The sequence below is a fragment of the Schistocerca americana genome, chromosome 3, assembly GCF_021461395.2.
Source record: "Schistocerca americana isolate TAMUIC-IGC-003095 chromosome 3, iqSchAmer2.1, whole genome shotgun sequence".
Taxonomy (NCBI): Eukaryota; Metazoa; Arthropoda; class Insecta; order Orthoptera; family Acrididae; genus Schistocerca; species Schistocerca americana.
The window spans coordinates 539,601,682-539,622,278 of NC_060121.1; the positions used below are offsets into that span (position 1 = coordinate 539,601,682).

The 20,597-nt window shown below is 37.4% G+C and overlaps 1 protein-coding gene across 2 annotated transcripts in view; it reads left to right on the forward strand.

Annotated features, from left to right (window-relative positions):
- The window catches only part of LOC124605327 (1-phosphatidylinositol 3-phosphate 5-kinase), a 364,356-nt gene that overhangs the window by 221,186 nt on the left and 122,573 nt on the right, over positions 1 to 20,597 (forward strand). For both annotated transcript variants that reach the window (XM_047136933.1, XM_047136934.1), the window contains exons 18-19: positions 10,219 to 10,394; positions 13,219 to 13,347. In XM_047136933.1, the coding sequence (XP_046992889.1) occupies positions 10,219 to 10,394; positions 13,219 to 13,347 (305 nt within the window). The remainder of the gene's footprint in view (positions 1 to 10,218; positions 10,395 to 13,218; positions 13,348 to 20,597) is intronic.

A 20,597-nucleotide genomic window follows, 5' to 3' on the forward strand; every position in this document is an offset into this window, starting at 1 on the left:
TCATCCAGTTGCTGAATTTGCTTCACTTTGATGTCTGCATCATAGCCTGTGCCATCTGAATCCTACCTGCCAACACAAGATTTTCTGAACTGTGCAGGTGGAAACCTTTCCTACAACATATCCTTTGTACCCTTAACCCCACCCCCCATCCCCCGGGCTTCAACTATAGCTTGAGCTTGTCCTCCATGTACCTATCCCCATCCCTGTTCTCACTGCAGCAGTACACATTCCTTGTACTTCGCCAATATACTATAATCTTTTCCACTTCTCTAACTTTCTCCCCACCCCCTCTCGCTTCCCCCATCCAGAACAGCCGCCTGACTCAGTACCTACCCTATTCTGTTCCCACCACATCCCTAGACACTCTCACAGGTAGCAGAATGTGTTCCTCCCCTACCTAGCTCTCTCCCTCTCCCCCCTCCCCATCTCTCCCTCTCCCTCCCCCCCCCCCCCCCTTCCTGCCCCATGCTGCCTTCTACCCATCACTCACCTTAAACATCTATGTCACGTTGGACACAGTCGTAGTTGGGCCACAGTGGCTGAAGACAGTGGCCATGTGTTTGGAGTTGTGCTTTGTGTGCGTGTGTGTTGTTTCTTTGTTTGTTTTCTATTTTGAAAGGACATTTTTGTCTGAAGGATTAGATTAGATTAAATATTTAGCATTATTTTCATTGTGCCTGTCTGTGAGACAACACTGCCTGTTTGTCATGAGTTACAGTCTATACTTTTTCACAATATTTTCATGCTTTTTGGTAATTCCATCAAACCAGAGGTGTTACAGTTTTTAAACTATTAGTAGCATTCTTCTGTTACCTTACATACTAGTATATTCTTTATTTTACTCAGGTGTAGGTCATCCTTTTTCCATTGTACCACCTGCCCTACTCATTACACAATTTATTTATTCTGCTTAATCATTATATAGTGCTCTGCTGTCTTCTTCCCTCATATATTTTAAAGTAACCTATTGTATTTAGGACCTGTACTTGATTCCTGAGCTGCTTCAACTCTTGTGTCTTAAGTGTACTCCACTATATGTGGCCACAAATCACCATTCAGATTTGAGCTGCTCGGGGGGAACAAAATGGTAAGCGCCAAAATCACAGTTTCGAGATACAGCACATCTAAAGTTTCAATTTATCTGCAAATCTGAATATTTTTTTTGAACAGTCCTTTTATTCTGTAGTGATTCTAACATCTATCTTCTACTATACAGACATAAATGAAACTCAGAACTGACTATAACAATTGAAATATACAAAAATTATTACATTACCATACACCATTAACAACACATAGTGATAGAACATTACATATTAAATTTTACAGTAAGTCTTCAACACTTTACTGAAACTGCAAAATCATTCATCACTCTCATTACTAATGTCTTTTTCATCCAAAACTGTTGGCTTTAGTGACAGGAAAAATCCATGGTGGACAGGAGGTATGTAATTTAGGAGCGACAGGACGTCAGCAACTTTCTTCTTTTCAATAAGCCTTGGCCCATTGTATTTAAGTCGAAGCGTAGGAACTGGTCCTTGCCTTCCACGTTTCCTGGAGCTTATTTCATGCCAAATGGCATGACAAAATGTCTCAGTGATGAATAAAGATGATGGATATTCGGAGGTCACCTTACACCTACATACTTTCCTTAGGTTGACATCTCGACCATCAACTGTCTTCTTTCTGAAAACAAACGCTTCTTTAGAGTGTCGTATTTGATAGAAATCCTCTCTTTTCATATTATATACAAGCAATGGATTCTTCTTAGCCGACTGCTTGATGATCTTGCACCACTGATCTGGACTGTACACATCTTGTACTTGTCGGCAAACGTAACTTTCAGCTGTCGCGAAATCTCTATCGGACAGCAACATTGCCCACTCACGGGGTAGTGGTGTTCAATCACACGAAATCTACCAGTTGAAATTAGATATTTCCAAAACTGTACCATGTTCCAGTTCTTATTTTGGCCAAAAAATGTAGCCATTTTAAAATAACCTCAAAATTAATGTACATCAGGAGCATAATGGTATGTACATGCACTTACCATTATGTTCGTGAAACGTACTAAAGACTGCATATTTACAAAATAACATACCTCTGAGTCATCTGAATTGTTAGGAATGTATTCTGGATCCCTCTCAAAGATATTAGTATCATTGGAAGTATATTCCTCGTCTTCTGCCATGTTCACTGTTGCCATAATCTCGGAGATGTTTTTACTTGCCGCCATTCTCTCTGTCACTTACCATTATGTTTCCGCCAGACGGACAGTGGCGCTTACCATTAAGCTCCGCCCTGACATCTCTTGAGTGAATTTGGAACTACTAGTAAGTTTACTGCATTGTGCATCCCACAGTTGGTGTCATTAGCCATCTACCGCAAAATACATGGCGATGGAGCTTACCATTGTGTTCCCCCGAGCAGCTCATTTATTACCCACATACTATTCTGCTGTAGTTCCAGATATCATTATCTGGGTTTCATCAGGATTTAGGATGGGTTCCTTTCCCTTTCTTTCCCCATTTTATGTGACATTGCTAACAGCCAGCATCTATGAAGATAGTTCTCAAAAGAAAAAATGTTTTTGTTAATTTACTTTTGCTGTAGGTCTGTAGTAGTGAACTGCCCTGTGTTTTTGGTTATGCAGCATATGGTATTGTACATATGTTTTGATGAAACAGACTTAAACAAATTCATAGTGAGCTAAGATATCTTAATTATAAGCTTCACCTGTTTCTAATACTTAAAGGAGGACAGTAGTGATTATCTTGTTACTTTTATGCTACTTAGAGTGTCATTAAGTTGTGATATTGAAACTTTACCCATGATCTGGTAACATCTTATAAATGCAAATGATATTTTAAAGTATTTTTTGTTTTTGTTTTATTGTTTCATATTTGCCCAACTTTGTTATGTAGTATGAATAGGACTTAAATATAAAGTTTCATGGTTTTTATTACATTTGTCATGAATTGTTATGGACATGTTCATGAAAAGTCGGGACTAATTCTTTCTTCAAAACAGTACTTAGGACAAAACAGTTTAAGTAAATATAATTTTTATAAAAAAGAACTGTAAGAGAAATAGCAGCTGTTGTACAGAAATTTAATTAATGAATAACACAGCAGCTGTTGTTGTTGTTGTGGTCTTCAGTCCTGAGACTGGTTTGATGCAGCTCTCCATGCTGCTCTATCCTGTGCAAGCTTCTGCATCTCCCAGTACCTACTGCAACCTACATCCTTCTGAATCTGCTTAGTATATTCATCTCTTGGTCTCCCCCTATGATTTTTACCCTCCACGCTGCCCTCAAATACTAAATTGGTGATCCCTTGATGCCTCAGAACATGTCCTACCAACCGATCCCTTCTTCTGGTCAAGTTGTGCCACAAACTTCTCTTCTCCCCAATCCTATTCAATACTTCCTCATTAGTTATGTGATCTACCCATCTAATCTTCAGCATTCTTCTGTAGCACCACATTTCAAAAGCTTCTATTCTCTTCTTGTCCAAACTAGTTATTGTCCATGTTTCACTTCCATACATGGCTACACTCCATACAAATACTTTCAGAAACGACTTCCTGACACTTAAATCTATACTCGATGTTAACAAATTTCTCTTCTTCAGAAACGCTTTCCTTGCCATTGCCAGTCTACATTTTATATCCTCTCTACTTCGTCCATCATCAGTTATTTTGCTCCCCAAATAGCAAAACTCCTTTACTACTTTAAGTGTCTCATTTCCTAATCTAATACCCTCAGCATCACCCGACTTAACTTGACTACATTCCATTATCCTCGTTTTACTTTTGTTGATGTTCATCTTATATCCTCCCTTCAAGACACCATCCATTCCGTTCAACTGCTCTACCAAGTCCTTTGCTGTCTCTGACAGAATTACAATGTCATCGGCAAACCTCAAAGTTTTTATTTCTTCTCCATGGATTTTAATACCTACTCCAAATTTTTCTTTTGTTTCCTTTACTGCTTGCTCAATATAGAGATTGAATAACATCGGGGAGAGGCTACAACCCTGTCTTACTCCCTTCCCAACCACTGCTTCCCTTTCATGTCCCTCAACTCTTATAACTGCCATCTGGTTTCTGTACGAGTTGTAAATAGCCTTTCGCTCCCTGTATTTTACCCCTGCCACCTTTAGAATTTGAAAGAGAGTATTCCAGTCAACATTGTCAAAAGCTTTCTCTAAGTCTACAAATGCTAGAAACTTAGGTTGGCTTTCCTTAATCTTTCTTCTAAGATAAGTCGTAAGGTCAGTATTGCCTCACGTGTTCCAGTATTTCTACGGAATCCAAACTGATCTTCCCCGAGGTCAGCTTCTACTAGTTTTTCCATTCGTCTGTAAAGAATTCGTGTTAGTACTTTGCAGCTGTGGCTTATTAAACTGATTGTTCGGTAATTTTCACATCTGTCAACACCTGCTTTCTTTGGGATTGGAATTATTATATTCTTCTTGAAGTCTGAGGGTATTTCGTCTGTTTCATACGTCTTGCTCACCAGATGGTAGAGTTTTGTCAGGACTGGCTCTCCCAAGGCCGTCAGTAGTTCTAATGGAATGTTGTCTACTCCGGGGGCCTTGTTTCGACTCAGGTCCTTCAGTGCTCTGTCAAACTCTTCACGCAGTATCGTATCTCCCATTTCATCTTCATCTACATCCTCTTCCATTTCCATAATATTGTCCTCAAGTGCATCGCCCTTGTATAGACCCTCTATATACTCCTTCCACCTTTCTGCTTTCCCTTCTTTGCTTAGAACTGGGTTTCCATCTGAGCTCTTGATGTTCATACATGTGGTTCTCTTATCTCCAAAGGTCTCTTTAATTTTCCTGTAGGCAGTATCTATCTTACCCCTAGTGAGAGAAGCCTCTACATCCTTACATTTGTCCTCTAGCCATCCCTGCTTAGCCATTTTGCACTTTCTGTCGATCTCATTTTTGAGACGTTTGTATTCCTTTTCGCCTGCTTCATTTACTGCATTTTTATATTATCTCCTTTCATCAATTAAATTCAATATTTCTTCTGTTACCCAAGGATTTCTACTAACTCTCTTCTTTTTACCTACTTGATCGTCTGCTGCCTTCACTACTTCATCCCTCAGAGCTACCCATTCTTTTTCTACTGTATTTCTTTCCCCCATTCCTTTCAATAGTTCCCTTATGCTCTCCCTGAAACTCTGTACAACCTCTGGTTCTTTCAGTTTATCCAGGTCCCATCTCCTTAATTCCCACCTTTTTGCAGTTTCTTCAGTTTTAATCTACAGGTCATAACCAATAGATTGTGGTCAGAGTCCACATCTGCCCCTGGAAATGTCTTACAATTTAAAACCTGGTTCCTAAATCTCTGTCTTACCATTATATAATCTATCTGATACCTTTTAGTATCTCCAGGGTTCTTCCATGTATACAACCTTCTATCATGATTCTTAAACCAAGTGTTAGCTATGATTAAGTTGTGATCTGTGCAAAATTCTATCAGGCGGCTTCCTCTTTCATTTCTTAGCCCCAGTCCATATTCACCTACTACATTTCCTTCTCTCCCTTTTCCTACACTCGAATTCCAGTCACCCATGACTATTAAATTTTCGTCTCCCTTCACTATCTGAATAATTTCTTTTATTTCATCATACATTTCTTCAATTTCTTCATCATCTGCAGAGCTAGTTGGCATATAAACTTGTACTACTGTAGTAGGTGTGGGCTTCGTATCTATCTTGGCCACTATAATATATTCACTATGCTGTTCGTAGTAGCTTACCCGCACTCCTATTTTTTTATTCATTATTAAACCTACTCCTGCATTACCCCTATTTGACTTTGTGTTTATAACCCTGTAGTCACCTGACCAGAAGTCTTGTTCCTCCTGCCACCGAACTTCACTAATTCCCACAATATCTAACTTTAACCTATCCATTTCCCTTTTTAAATTTTCTAACCTACCTGCCCGATTAAGGGATCTGACATTCCACGCTCCGATCCGTAGAACGCCAGTTTTCTTTCTCCTGATAACAACATCCTCTTGAGTAGTCCCCGCTCGGAGATCCGAATGGGGGACTATTTTACCTCCGGAATATTTTACCCAAGAGGACGCCATCATCATTTAATCATACAGTAAAGCTGCATGCCCTCGGGAAAAATTACGGCTGTAGTTTCCCCTTGCTTTCAGCCGTTCGCAGTACCAGCACAGCAGCTAACTGAGAGCATTACAACCATCACCCAGCATAGTCTATAAAGAACACAAACTTTTATGAGGTCCTGGCAGCAATTTTTATTCCTGGTGCCTGTGGTGTCAAACAGAGTACCCAAGATGCTATTTTGTATGTCCCTAGTAGACCCACACACTTCTGTATGCTTAATATAGGTGCAAGATTGTCTGATCTCAACTTCAAACCTACCATGTCATTTCTTTTTAAAAATATTTAAAATCATCATTTGACATAACATAGAGGTATGATGAGCTCTACATCTGTCCGTTTCTTAAACAAACACTTTCATGGATGTTGACATTAAGTCATCTGCTCTGAATCTTATGAAAATATCATACATGTCATATAAGTTAACCCGAAATGATGACAAAAAACTTAAATCTATGCAATTATTGTGAAATTGTTGACAGAAATCTGTCATATTTGTTCCACCACTTTAATTGCAACTGTGTATCAGAATCAAAATAGACTTATTGCAAACATCTTTGGGTTAAAGAGATGTGTTAACCAACAAATTAATAACTGGCTGAACCATCTTGCCAACAAAATAATCATTATGCTCCTCTGAAGTTGTAAAATAGAACCTGAAATGGTAACCTTACTTAAATCTGTATATGTTTCTAAAATATTTAAGCTGACATTTTAGCCTGAATTTTTCTTTGAGTCAGTGTTAGCTGTGTCATAACATGCATTTACTGGATTTATAACAGAACCAGACTGTTCAGCTATGTCATAATGCGACCCTCCAGGCTTACGATGGCAGACTCCAGTTAGATAATGCTGTTACTTACTGCTAGATTTTCCTTCAAGCCAGCATTGCTGCTGTCACTCTTGACTTTTAAATTAGTATGAGGTTGTTTTATATTTTTAAATAAATATTCGATTGCTGTTATTAATTTTCCAGTTGTCATATTTTTGATGTGAATTGATCATTACTGTTTTCAAAAGAAATGAGTGTGCTGTCCTTTTTGTTCTGTTAACTCACTAACACATTGCTCCAAAGTCGCAACTATTCACCGTGAAACTGCTGTTATGTCCAAATTTTTTTTTCTCTTCTAAAATACTTAACTGGACTGTCGTTTCTGAGGCCTGTTTGACATTTCCAAAAATTCCTGTTCCAAGAAATCTTTAATCTGTTTCAGGTCATTATTTATATGCCTGAATGACACATTAACTTCATTCTGTAGTGAGTGACACTAATTACTTCAGGATGTAACTCATCCATCAAGATAGACAATGCTGTCTGCTGTTTAGAAGTCATACTACATATATCAGTTTTTTCATTCGTCTTTCCCTTTCCTTCCTCTTTCCTGATGAAGCAACCGTTGGTTGCGAAAGCTAGTATTTTGTGTGTATGTTTTTGTTTGTTTGTGTATCTATCGACGTGCCAGCGCTTTCGTTTGGTAAGTCACATCATCTTTGTTTATATATATATATATATATATATATATATATATATATATATATATAAAAAAAATAGAGGGAAACATTCCACGTGGGAAAAATATATCTAAAAACAAAGATGATGTAACTTACCAAACGAAAGCGTTGGCGTGTTGATAGACACACAAACACCCACACAAAATTCAAGCTTTCGCAACCGGCAGTTGCTTCATCAGAAAAGAGGGAAGGAGAGAGAAAGACGAAAGGATGTGGGTTTTAAGGGATAGTGTAAGGAGTCGTTCCAATCCCGGGAGCGGAAAGACTTACCTTAGGGGGAAAAAAGGACAGGTATACACTCGCACACACACACACACACACACACACACACACACACACACACACACACACACACATCCACATCCATTCGCACATATACAGACACAAGCAGACATTTGTAAAGGCAAAGAGTTGGGGCAGAGATGTCAGTTGAGGCAGGCCCTTCAGTATATCCTCTCTTCCCGTTACCCACCAGGCCTCAACCTCCGCTAATTTCGAGTTGCCGCCGCTCATACCTCACCTGTCATTCAACAACATCTTTGCTTCTGTACTTCTGCCTCGACTGACACCTCTGCCCAAACTCTTTGCTTTTACAAATGTCTGCTTGTGTCTGTATATGTGTGGATGGATATGTGCGTGTGTGTGTGTGTGTGTGTGTGTGTGTGTGTGCGCGCGAGTGTATACCTGTCCTTTTTTCCCCATAAGGTAAGTCTTTCCACTCCCGGGATTGGAATGACTCCTTACCCTCTCCCTTAAAACCCACATCCTTTCGTCTTTCCCTCTCCTTCCCTCTTTCCTGATGAAGCAACCGTTGGTTGCGATAGCTTGAATTTTGTGTGTATGTTTGTGTTTGTTTGTGTGTCTATGAACATGCCAATACTTTCGTTTGGTAAGTTACATCATCTTTGTTTTTATTTATTTTAGTTTAATATTAATATTCATTTAAAGAATATGAACACTTGTCAATCAGGAAATATTCCATTCACATATGGAATGCAGGAAAAATGGTTCTTTAAATGCTTCTGTACATGCTATAATTAGTCTAATCCTGTCTTTGCAGTCTCTATGGAAACAGATGCAGTAAGCTGTAATATATCCCTAGATTCCTCACTTAAAGCTGGTTCTTCAAATTTTGTAAGTGCTCTTTCATGGAATAATTTGTGTCTATCTTCAGCTGTCAGTCAGGTCAGGTTTTCCATCATTTCTGTGACAGTCTCTCATGGGTCAAAACAAAGCTGTGATCGTTTGTATACATTCAGCATCCCTCTTAATTCCCTTTAATATGGATCCCATACACTTGAGAAATATTCCAAGATGGGACACACAACCATTTTGTATACATTCTCCATTGTAGACTAATTGAATTTAGTCAGTATCCTACAAATAAACCAAAGTCTGTGGCCCGGTTCATCTATGACTGAGCTTGTGTGATCATTCCATTCCAGGTTGTTGTTGTTGTTGTTGCTATGGTTGTGGTCTTGCATCTGAAGACTGGTTTGATGCCAGTCTTTGTGCTGTTCTATCCTGCACAAGACTTTTCATTTCTCCATAATTACTACAACCTACATTCATTTGAACCTACTTACTGTTGTCAACATATTTGAGTTTCTTGTGTTTAGTAATAGGTACACAACCACTAATTCCCATTATCCTGTCCTTTGAACTTCAAGTTCCTAAGTTATCTTATTGCTAAAGCACCTCGCTCGCTAGGTGCATTGCCCAAGTGGAAGACAGTGTGTTTCCTTTCTCAGAGTGGTCTTTCTTGTATTTCCTCATGTAGTTGGCCGAGAAGACTTGGCAGTTTTATTTTACCCTTTATGAGTTAATAAATAAGAGGAATCCCTTTTACATTTCAGAAAACTCTAGCCATAGTGTTTTCAGCAGATTAAATTAACCCTTCTTTTTTACTTTTTTACATACGACTGTCAGTTTGCACACATTGTGGCATGAAGTGATGAACGAACATGTCATACAGAGTAAGAAATCGACACACAAAATCAATTTTTTTTCTTTTTTTTTAATCTTTAAACATTGTGTTATTTTCTCATTTGCTTTTGGTAAGCATTCAACAAATGTAGCACCCTTCATGGACAAATTTAATTCTTCATGTAAAATGTGCCATAATCTTTCCTCTACTATATCTACAGTGTCAGATATTTTATAATTGCTAATCATTTAATACCATATTGTGCTTTTTCTAGATGATTTCATCTGTTGTGGTTTTTTTGGGATATCCTTCAACTGAATCGATTCAGGCAGTGGTAACGGTCACAAGAAAATTATTGTGGGTATTTTGATTTCATGTGAGGCCTGTGTTGTGAAAAATAGAGTGAATGATTTCAGTCACTCCACAATATATGCCAAATGGATTACTTTCTCAGAAATATATTACTATCATCAGCTGTGGATTATGCTCTAAATTCACTTGACCAACTGCTTCATATTTCCCAAAGCCAATATCCCTCTCTACTGGCAAAATTTTTCATATTTTTCTGAACCACATGGGAATGTGTTGTTAGAACAATTTAAACATAATTTGTGTTCAAACTTTTCAGGTACACTGGTATCACACTATGGGAAATCTGTCTGCCACCTCCTGTTATAGAAATGAGTTACAATCCCCAACAGCAGAGCAATGTCATTGAAGAGATAAAAAAATTAGCCCTTAAGGGTTATGATGTTTACAGTAGCATATTAGAGCGTCTTTGCTCACTGGCAGTTGATGCAGATGGTAAGGATTTGTGCCAAATTATTTTGGCACTTTTTCTTGTTCTGTATTGGCTTTCTACGCTCCGCTATTTTGTGGAGACTAATTTTGTATTTTGTTCTATCTATCTTCCTGTAAATTAAATTACATTGCTTGCCTTGTGAAATCCAGTAGACTATTAACCTTAATGGGACTTGACATTGTCACACAATCTAATTGATTCAAATATCTCATTAAAATTGTCAAGATTGCTTTAAATCCGTACATACAGGGTGTACATAAAGTCCGGGAACACTTTCAGTTATTTATTGCACAAGAACCAAACATTGTACAGATATCATACACGTGTCATTTTGAAGAGAAACCCTGAAATTTTTTTCCCATATATATCACCACAATGTAGTTTGATAATTTGCTGATAGTCAGTGCTAGTTGCAAACATGGCGATTTCAGGTGCGGGTTGAGCATTCTCTGTGTTGGAGTTCATGAAATGCCCTCCCCGATCACCAGATCTCACTCCGTGTGATTTTTTTCTGATGGGGGACACATTAAAAATCTGGTGTATGTACCGCCTCTACCACGTGATGTAGCAGTAGCAGAGCTCCTGGAGAGAATACGGGAAGCAACTGCGACAGTCAATGATGCCATGTTGGGATGGGTATGGCAAGAATTAGTTTACCGTATTGACGTCTGCAGGGTCACTCATGGTTCTCATATTGAATGGTTGTAAAAATGTATGACATCTGTGCATTGTTTATTTATTGTGCAATAAATAATTGAAAGTGTTCTCAGACTTAAATGTGTACATCCTGTATTATAAAAATAGATATATGTATGTGTGTATGTTCCACATCCTCTAAACCACTGGAACAATTTCATCCAAATTTGGTACATATAACCATTATTGTGTCTCAGCAGTTCCTGTTGGGATAAGAACCACAGGAGATATGATGTCATAAACACGGAGATGCATGAAAAACTGTCACATTGTGTGTGACATTTCAATTTATTACTGCTTTGCTGCTTACTCTCTTCACAACACATTTTGCAGACAGTATCCACATATCTCACTGTACATACTTAAGAAATCATATTGTATGACACATAGACCAGGATATATGATGCCATAAAAACTGAGATGTGTGAAAAACTGCCGGATCATCATGACATTTAAATTTATTACTTCTTCAGCACTAACTCTATTTGCAAAATATTTTGCAGATAGTATCTACATATACCGCTGAAGGTAAATACACAAATATATCATTTTAAACTTACAGTTCAAGAGACATGACACCATAAACACTGAGATGCATGAAAAAATGTGCCATGCATGAAAGTTTAATACAGTTACTCTGTGCTACTTAGACATTCCCGCAGTTGTGTCAACTTAAGGAAATCCATGACACCAGGCAGCGCTTTTGACAACATTTAATTGTGAAACGCAGATAGTTGTAGGCAAAAACGATAGCCGTCTGTAGGGCGATGGAGAAGCGTTGCCGTAGAGACATTTACAAAATTGCATTGCAGACATGCAGAGCAGCTGCTCCCAGCATACAGAAACTGTTGTATTATTTAAAAGGTGTTTTCACAAATACTTGGAAATAATTTTTTTATATTACACTACAAACACAGTTCATTTTTTTGTTTTTGTTTCTAACAGAAAATTGGAAAAATGAGCATCCGAACAATGCCAAGTTTGTCAGCTAGTATAATGATAAAACTGATCAGTTTCAGTTGCTAAGCAGTAATTATCAGAAATGAATCTGTCTTGTTGGAAGGTAATGTGTCGCAGCCATGGTGTTTACACCTCTGTCACATAATACAAAACCCATTGACTTTATCATTACTTTTAGTGTGACAGAGACAGTTTTATTAAATATTTTTTTGACAATCATAACTAGAGAAACAAATTCAAACAGTGGAAAATCCAGCATGGAATAGTAACAATATTATGGAAAGGACAGGTTGTTATTCACCATATAGCAGAGGTGTTGAGTTGCAGATAGGCACAGCAAAAAGACAGTGAAACACATTAGCTTTCGGTCAAAAAGACCATCATCAGAATTAGACAATGTACACACACACACACACACACACACACACACACACACACACACACACACACACACACGCGCGCGCACACACACGCGAATACATGGAGACACACAGAGGCTGGGGTCTCGCGCGCGCGTGTGTGTGTGTGTGTGTGTGTGTGTGTGTGTCTGTGTGTGTGTTACTTGTCTAATTCCAGTGAAGACCTTTTTGGCCAAAAGCTAATGTATTTGACAATATTTTTGTTGTGCTATTGTTGTGTGGTGAGTTACAGTCTATCCTTTTCATAATATTGTCATTAACTAGAGAAACCATTTTTTGTTTGATCTATCATATATTATCTGAAAACTACTTTTAAGAACTTGATGGGGTTTGACAGTGTGGAAACCCTTTCACTCATTTGGTATTTGGGACATACAGAATTTAAGTAACAGTGTTGAAGAATGGATGAAGCATTTTGCTGTCCATGGAATGCTGTGTTAGGTATAAATGAGCATCTGACTGGCAACTATTTTTGATAAAATTATTTAATTTACAAATGATTTTATCAATAATTGATTGATTTCATTGTTATATTAGCCCACGTGGGAACTATTTTAGTTTGTTGTATGGGAGGCAGCCAGGAATAAACTGGTTCTTTTTGTCTATACATTCGATTATTTGGTTATAAATTTTATGTTATGAGGTATCAGATGAGAACCTAAATTGTCTATAGAAAGTATAAATTAATAGTTAGAGGCATATTTATGTACATTTCACTGTATCATTTATTGTAAGATTGTACTTTTTCCAGTTAGTGCTTTGAAACAGATATTGATGAAAGAACAGGCTTTGTATAAATCAAGAATTGAAGAAATTCAGCTGAAACTGACATCACCTACTCTTGAGGCAAAGAAGTTGGCAGGAAAAATGGCTGAACAAGGTAAGTTAGGTCATCACGTTTAAATTGTTGTCCAGTTGCATCTTTCATCATAGTCCAAACAGAATTTATATCATTTTTTAATGGTAGTATTGAATTTATAGGTGAGTGGTAACTAAGAGTTGCAATTGTTTGCCATTTATAGAAAATATACCTTCAGTTATGGATGTTTGTTTGAGTATTCAAAGAATTTGACAACAATATTGTGAATGATTGATTGATTTATTGACAACAATCTTTGTCAATGATTTATTTTTTATTTATTTATTGATCCATCTATAATCATCACCCATGCAGCTGATGTCATCTTTTTACAAACATTGTGTAGCTGCATAATAAAGTTACACATTTTGAACATAAGAAAGGAATATACCGTACAACCCCACTTTTTTGTTCCTGGAATTAACATTCCGTCAAATTTCCTATGTTCACAATGTTAGTTTGTACCCGATTTTGCGTCAACATATTTATAATTTTCCTGCGATTTACGCATTATGAAAAAATATTCATCGAGAAAAAAACGCTGGCATGGTGCTGGCCATCCAGTAGTGTTTACAAATATTACATGGTTAAGTTTCTTGACACCCGGGCACTCTACTCAACAGATTTGAACCGGTAATTTTGTAAAAGTTGGAACAATTCGTGCTGTATCTCCCACAGCCACCAAACACTACTTTGTATGATGGCTGATGGGAGTAACTAGGTTGGTTTGAATAAAGATATCGTGACCATTCACAACCAATTCCAAACAGTCTACTGCACAACTGAAGTTTCACGATTGTTGTGACCATTGTGACACCTTTGTCAAACCATATTTAGTGTGTTTCGGCATTTGACGTCGTGCAGTGCTAGTTAATACCGTCATTCACTTTGCGTTGCCCAAATGTTTTTCGTTTAAACGCAACACCAGTTACACTTTTTTTTTTTTTTCTGAGCAAAACATGTTTTGAGAATTTATTCTCGTTATCGCGTGCAGTATTTTCATATTATTTTTTGTGATGTTAAACAGGCAGTGTGATGATAGTTCGCATGTGTGTGGTTTTCTACATAACTGAGGAGGCACAGTACCTGATAACCTCAAAAAGATGACTACAGTGCATGAGAGGCAGAATAACACATATTCAAACACCACACAAAATACTTATGTACATATTTGCACTTGAAAACTAGAAAAAATTCTCAAAACACATAATTAAGAATGAAAAAATACGTAACTAGTGCAGTATTTCATTATTTAAGTAGGGTAAAGAATGACAGCTGCAGGCTTTCCAAAAACGTCAATTATGGTGTTTGAAATTGAGTCAAACATTTCTACTTCCCAGACAGTTATCAATTCCAGCTAAATCAGCTTTTATATTAGATAATAAACATTTATTGGATAATTAAAAAAGTCTCTGACAAGTCTTTTGATGCCTGTTGTGTATGTATTTCATACATAAAGTGCGAAATGCAAGGGGGGGGGATCCTATACATAACTTTTACAGCTTTAAACGTTATTTCCCACGTTACATTTTCCCACATTTTATCCTTCTTTTTTTAAATTCCCTTGTAAAATTGGGGTTTCACAGTATATGGTTTTTAGTAGACACATGTAATAATCATTAAATATAAATGTGTCATATAGAATGAAAAAAGAAACAGTATGTCAATATAATGAAGATGATAGACTGTTATTCACTATATAGCAGAGATGCTGAGTCACAGATGGGCTCACACACATATGATCACTGTCTCTGGCTGCTGAGGCCAGAACAGTGTGTGTGACGCAATGCATATGCTGAAAAAAATGTATTATGAAAGTAGAGCATTAAAGTTTTAAGAAATCACAAATAATATAGTGGTCAGATTGTACAGCAGTTTTAGTAGATTAGATTTTTGTTACATATTTTAAATTCTACTATCATGTAGTAGGCCTTTTGCAACATTTTAAAAAGCTTAGCAACTAGGATGTGAATCATTTGTCTTTGATGTATGTCATACTTATGTATAGACTCTCTCAGTTCATGTCTGGCTGCTGTTCCTGGATATACACCAAGCAGCTGAGAATAAACAGGGATGCAACTGTCAGTATTTTGAACTCCTTAAAGTATTCCCTATGTGGTATGTGATTTCGTAAAAATTCTTTTTGCTCCAGAGGAGTTGCCCTGTAGCAGCACTGCATACATAAGTGGGTGTGAAAACAGGCGTAATAAGAGTTCAGCAATAGCTTGTTAGTCACCCAAGTCCTAAGTTTACTTAGCAGTTAAGTGATTCAGGTTAATTTTGGATCGAGATGACTGCCAAGAAGCTGAACTGAGGCACTATAGTTGTCATTGTTATACTGCCTAAAAATAATATTTACAGTTGTAGAGCTATTAATTTGTAATTCATGTGCCTGAACTTATACTGGATATTATGAGTTGTTCTCCACCTTTCTGCTTGTGTGCGTATATGACCCTATCAAATGTAACAAAGTTGTGTGTGTATGTGTGTGTGTGTGAGGGGGAGGGGGGGGGGGGTCATTAACTGATTATCTGCATAAAATATGGACTTATATGGTATCACATCAGGTAAATGATTTACATAAATTATGAAAAGCATAGGTCCAAGCATGGAACTTTGTGAGACTCCTCATGGGACACTCAGAATGTCTGATTATTTGTTAAAATGTGAATTTTACTTTCTCTCGCTTAAATAAGATGTAATGAGAAATACTAACTAGCCTTTAAAACTATAAAAGTAAATCTTTTTAACAGAATTCTGCAGCTAATAGAATTGATAGCTCTACTTAGGTCTCTGGATGTGGCATTTACAGAAAGTTTGGATTCAAATGCCACAGAATTCAAGAAACTGATATTTTCCATTGCTATCGCTGTTGATAAGCCAGTTCTGAACCTGCACATTGAATCACTAAAACTGTTGTTAGCAGATGGTTGTTTATGGATTTGGAGTTGCGTGCAGTATTCTACTAATTTCAATAGAAATTGCTCGATAGTTACTAGGGCATGACTTATCTCGTTTTTTGTGTAGTGGTGTGACCAGTGTCATTTTTTAACTTGCTGAGAAAAAACATTGGTAAGTATTCCTTTTACAAGTAAACAGATTGATACGTTATGTGTGTCTATTTAAAAAAAAAAAAAAAAATACTGTATTACATAAACCATAAATGGATTGTGCTTTTGAGTTGCTTAATGTTGCAATGGATTTCATGATATCACGTAACTGGACATCTTTCCATTCGGATTCAGAAGATATATGTTCAAAATGTCGTAGCAAAAGGCAGCATGCTTTGGATGTTTTTCACATTTGTAATTTGACTCAGTTGCTATAGGATAACTTACGCCTCAAGCATTAAGAAAATGGGCACTGAATTCGTGTGGTGTGATATTAACATTATAGTAATCGCTTTCATAATCCTTCCAGAATGAGATTTTCACTCTGCAGCGGAGTGTGCGCTGATATGAAACTTCCTGGCAGATTAAAACTGTGTGCCCGACCGAGACTCGAACTCGGGACCTTTGCCTTTCGCGGGCAAGTGCTCTACCAACTGAGCTACCGAAGCACGACTCACGCCCGGTACTTACAGCTTTACTTCTGCCAGTACCTCGTCTCCTACCTTCCAAACTTTACAGAAGCTCTCCTGCGAACCTTGCTTCTCCTCAGTTCAATCTTTACAACATTCCAAACAGCTTTACATTTGTTCTGTGAGTTATTAACATAATTGTCATTTTCCTCATACTTTGCTAACCTGATTTCTAATCTATATTTATGCTTTAACTTGATGTGACTAGCTTTGTTTGCTTTATAATTTTTATATGTATTATAATAAATCATAACTATTGTTCTAGGCCTCTACAGAGTGAGTGTGAACCACTTAGGCATGGATGTAAGGTCATGTTTTTAAGATGTTGCCTTATTTCTTTTCAGAACCTTTGGACAACAGCTCTTAGAAATGTATGCAAGTACATTGATAAAAACAGCAAAGACATTCTCACTGTTCTCATTTTCAAGCAGGAAGTCATTCCACGTAATAGTCTACTATTTTACTCCAGTTGTCAATATTGATCATACAGTAGCCTAATATGCTTTGCTTTGATGTAGACTGATATAGACTTGTTAATTTTAACTGTATACCTTGATAACCTGAAATAAAATAAGTATTGAACCACCAGTCTTAGGACTGAAGACCACAACAACAACAACAACATTGAACAACCATAACTCATATAGATCTTTTTCAGCATGGGTAATGATGGTATCAAGACATGATGACTATCTTGTTGGATTGTTGTTAGCACAATATAGATCATGTAATCTTAACACATTAATTAAGTAAGACTGAAAGGATGAGGGAAGACACGTATGGGTGGTGTTAGGAGGATTATGGGGAGGGTTGACCTCATTTCAGGACATAACATAAGAAATTCATAATTCTGGACTAATATATTGAAAATTCAAGGCCAGGATGGTTTTGGTTTACAAAGAGAGTATTTCTGGGTTGTTTGGAAGTAAAAGCTATACTATTAAGATTTTTTGGATGTGATGGGGAAGAGGCTGAGGAGAGATGAAGTAGCTACCAGAAAGGTTTGATTTATGACACTGCCAGAGGGGTAGTTAAATGGGAAGAAAATCTGGTAGAGGTTACTGAAATAAATGTTGATAGATTCTACATCGGATGTGGTTTGTTTACAATAGATACTTAGGCTGTGGGAAAGGATCATTTGAGATGGAAGAGATGGTAGCTGTCAAGGTGGAGATAGTGTTGCTTTGTTTTGTGTATGCTAAAGTATGGAATTTAGCCTCAGAAAGGAAAAGGTCAACAAGCAGGAAGGTGGTTTGTGAATTGATGCAAAACAAAGTAAATATCAGTTGAAAAAAATTCATTAACCTTTTGGAAGAAAAGGAGTAGTTTTTCTTTATAATGAGCTAAAATCAGAAAAATTGAGTATGTTCTAGGCCATAAAACATAGATTCTGGGGATTAAAGTGTGCCCCTTTTACGAGGCCCAATAAAATAGTTGGCATAGGGCAGAGGGGTTGGACCTAAATTAGTGGTAACTAGGGTAACACATTCTCTCTATATTCTATCCTTCATCTTTGCCTCAGGCAAAGTGGTCACTCTGAAGCTGGGCTCTGAGCTAACATAAATCCCTTTGCAAACTACATCATTTATTTTTTCTTTTTTGTCATGAAGAAGGAAAGTATAGTTCAGAAAGCTAAGAGTGATGTCTTTATTTATTTTTTTTGTGTCAGTTAGCTGACCTGTATGTTGTACTTCCTGAAAGTAAGTGCTACCCAGTCTAATGTTTCGACAACTTAAAGTGTGAGTGTGGGTCTGGGTTATACTGATTTATTTCCCCAAACCCAATTCCACTTCTTAACGAGATGACTTACTTGGGGTTTGCAGTCACTCTTCTTTACTGGATAGCCAGCTGCTGGAAACTCTCTTGACTTCTTCTCCATCATATAACGCTAGATATAGAAACTCCAAGCCTCTTTCTACTATTGAAATAAGTAGCCATACAAACTTTACGTTTCGTCAGTCAGCGATGTGTTTGACTTTCAAGCACAATAAAAATTCTCGCTTACAACATAATATGTAGCTTCAGTAAGTCTCTCCTACAGTCGTATGTTAGAAACAAATTGATTTACATTCAAAAGAAAGTCTGCTTAGACACCATGACTTTCAGAAAAGGAGATTGAAAAAACATCTTGCCTCTAACAAGGCTCAAAGTTGCATATAGATTCCATGGTTCCTCCATACACGCTCACCAACACAGCTATGGATTGCCCGACAGGTACTTGTTGGTACTGTTCGACCACCGCATCTACTTTCTTCCCGCGACTGATTTTAAACCTGCACACACAAACATGTGACGCGCGGTAGGTAGGATTTAACCATCCCACACTTGTATCTGGAATATTGTGTGTTCAAAATGGTAGAAGGCTGAGTGGTTCTAGAATTTACACAGAAGTTATCGAATCACTACATAATCCCCCCCTCCTCAGACCGAATCACACAATATCACTCATAATAAAATTTCATATCTTAACAGTATACATTTCTTAAATATGTTTATATACATATCTTTCATTTGAGTAACAATTCTCTGTCCTTTCTTGTGCAGTGTTTCGCTTATTTTTTCTCTACTCTTTTCTTATTTTACTTTGTTAGTAAGACATGAGCATTTATTCGTTATTTTAGTCAGCTTTGCTAATATTTAGTAATTGTGAGGATTTCCCCCCCCCCCCCCCCCCCCCCCAATCATAAACTTCAGGTGTTTAGGACACGCGAGTAAGCTTTTTTCTATTCTTATCTTTTGTACTACCTTTTTCCTAGTATGTACTATTTTCACTATTTGTAGCTTGGAGGAACTCTGAGCAAAGTGAAAGTGTTCTTTTGACACTCATTTACTTCCACAAAACATAATAATGCTAGTTGTCATAGAATTTACACTTTCCAGAATAATTCCTATAAAATTTTTGACTTTTGTTACGATACTGTCCCCTTCTCCTAGGATCAGGTACACCCCTTACAAAACATCTCTACATTTGGGCCACAGATCATCCTATCTCCACGTAGGTATATCTGCCATTTATACTTAGTGAATGCCGGGCACGCTCCCTTATCCTTTAGGAGTAGGCCTCACAGTTCATTACCCTAAAGTACATTTCTAGGTATACCATAATTAAGTATCCTCTGGTAAAGCTACAAATCTATTTTAAACTTCGTATTCGTTCTTTAATATATCATTCATTCCCTAGAGTCCTTCCCTACTTGTCAACTTCTATACTTCCAATAGATATTATGTCTATATATGCTACTTACGTCCCACTATCCTTCAGTTCATCAGAGTTTTTATTGCACTGATGTTGTTCATTTTCTTTCTTTGCTCACGCCTCTCTTATTTATCCATTACTCATTACTTCTTTATAGGTGTTCATTATGTACGTGCAACTCTTTTTATGTATATTCGATGTAGAACCATCATAACTCCCCATACATGTGCGCGTAATACCCTATGTACACACCTTTTCCCCTACAACACCTGGCGATTGTCACATCGTGACAGGCTTTGTCTTGTTGTTGTTGTGGTCTTCAATCCTGAGACTGGTTTGATGCGGCTCTCCATGCTACCTTATCCTGGGCAAGCTTCTTCATCTCCCAGTACTTACTGCAACATACGTCCTTCTGAATCTGCTTAGTGCATTCCTCTCTTGGTCTCCCTCTATGATTTTTACCCTCCACGCTGCCCTCCAATGCTAAATTTGTGA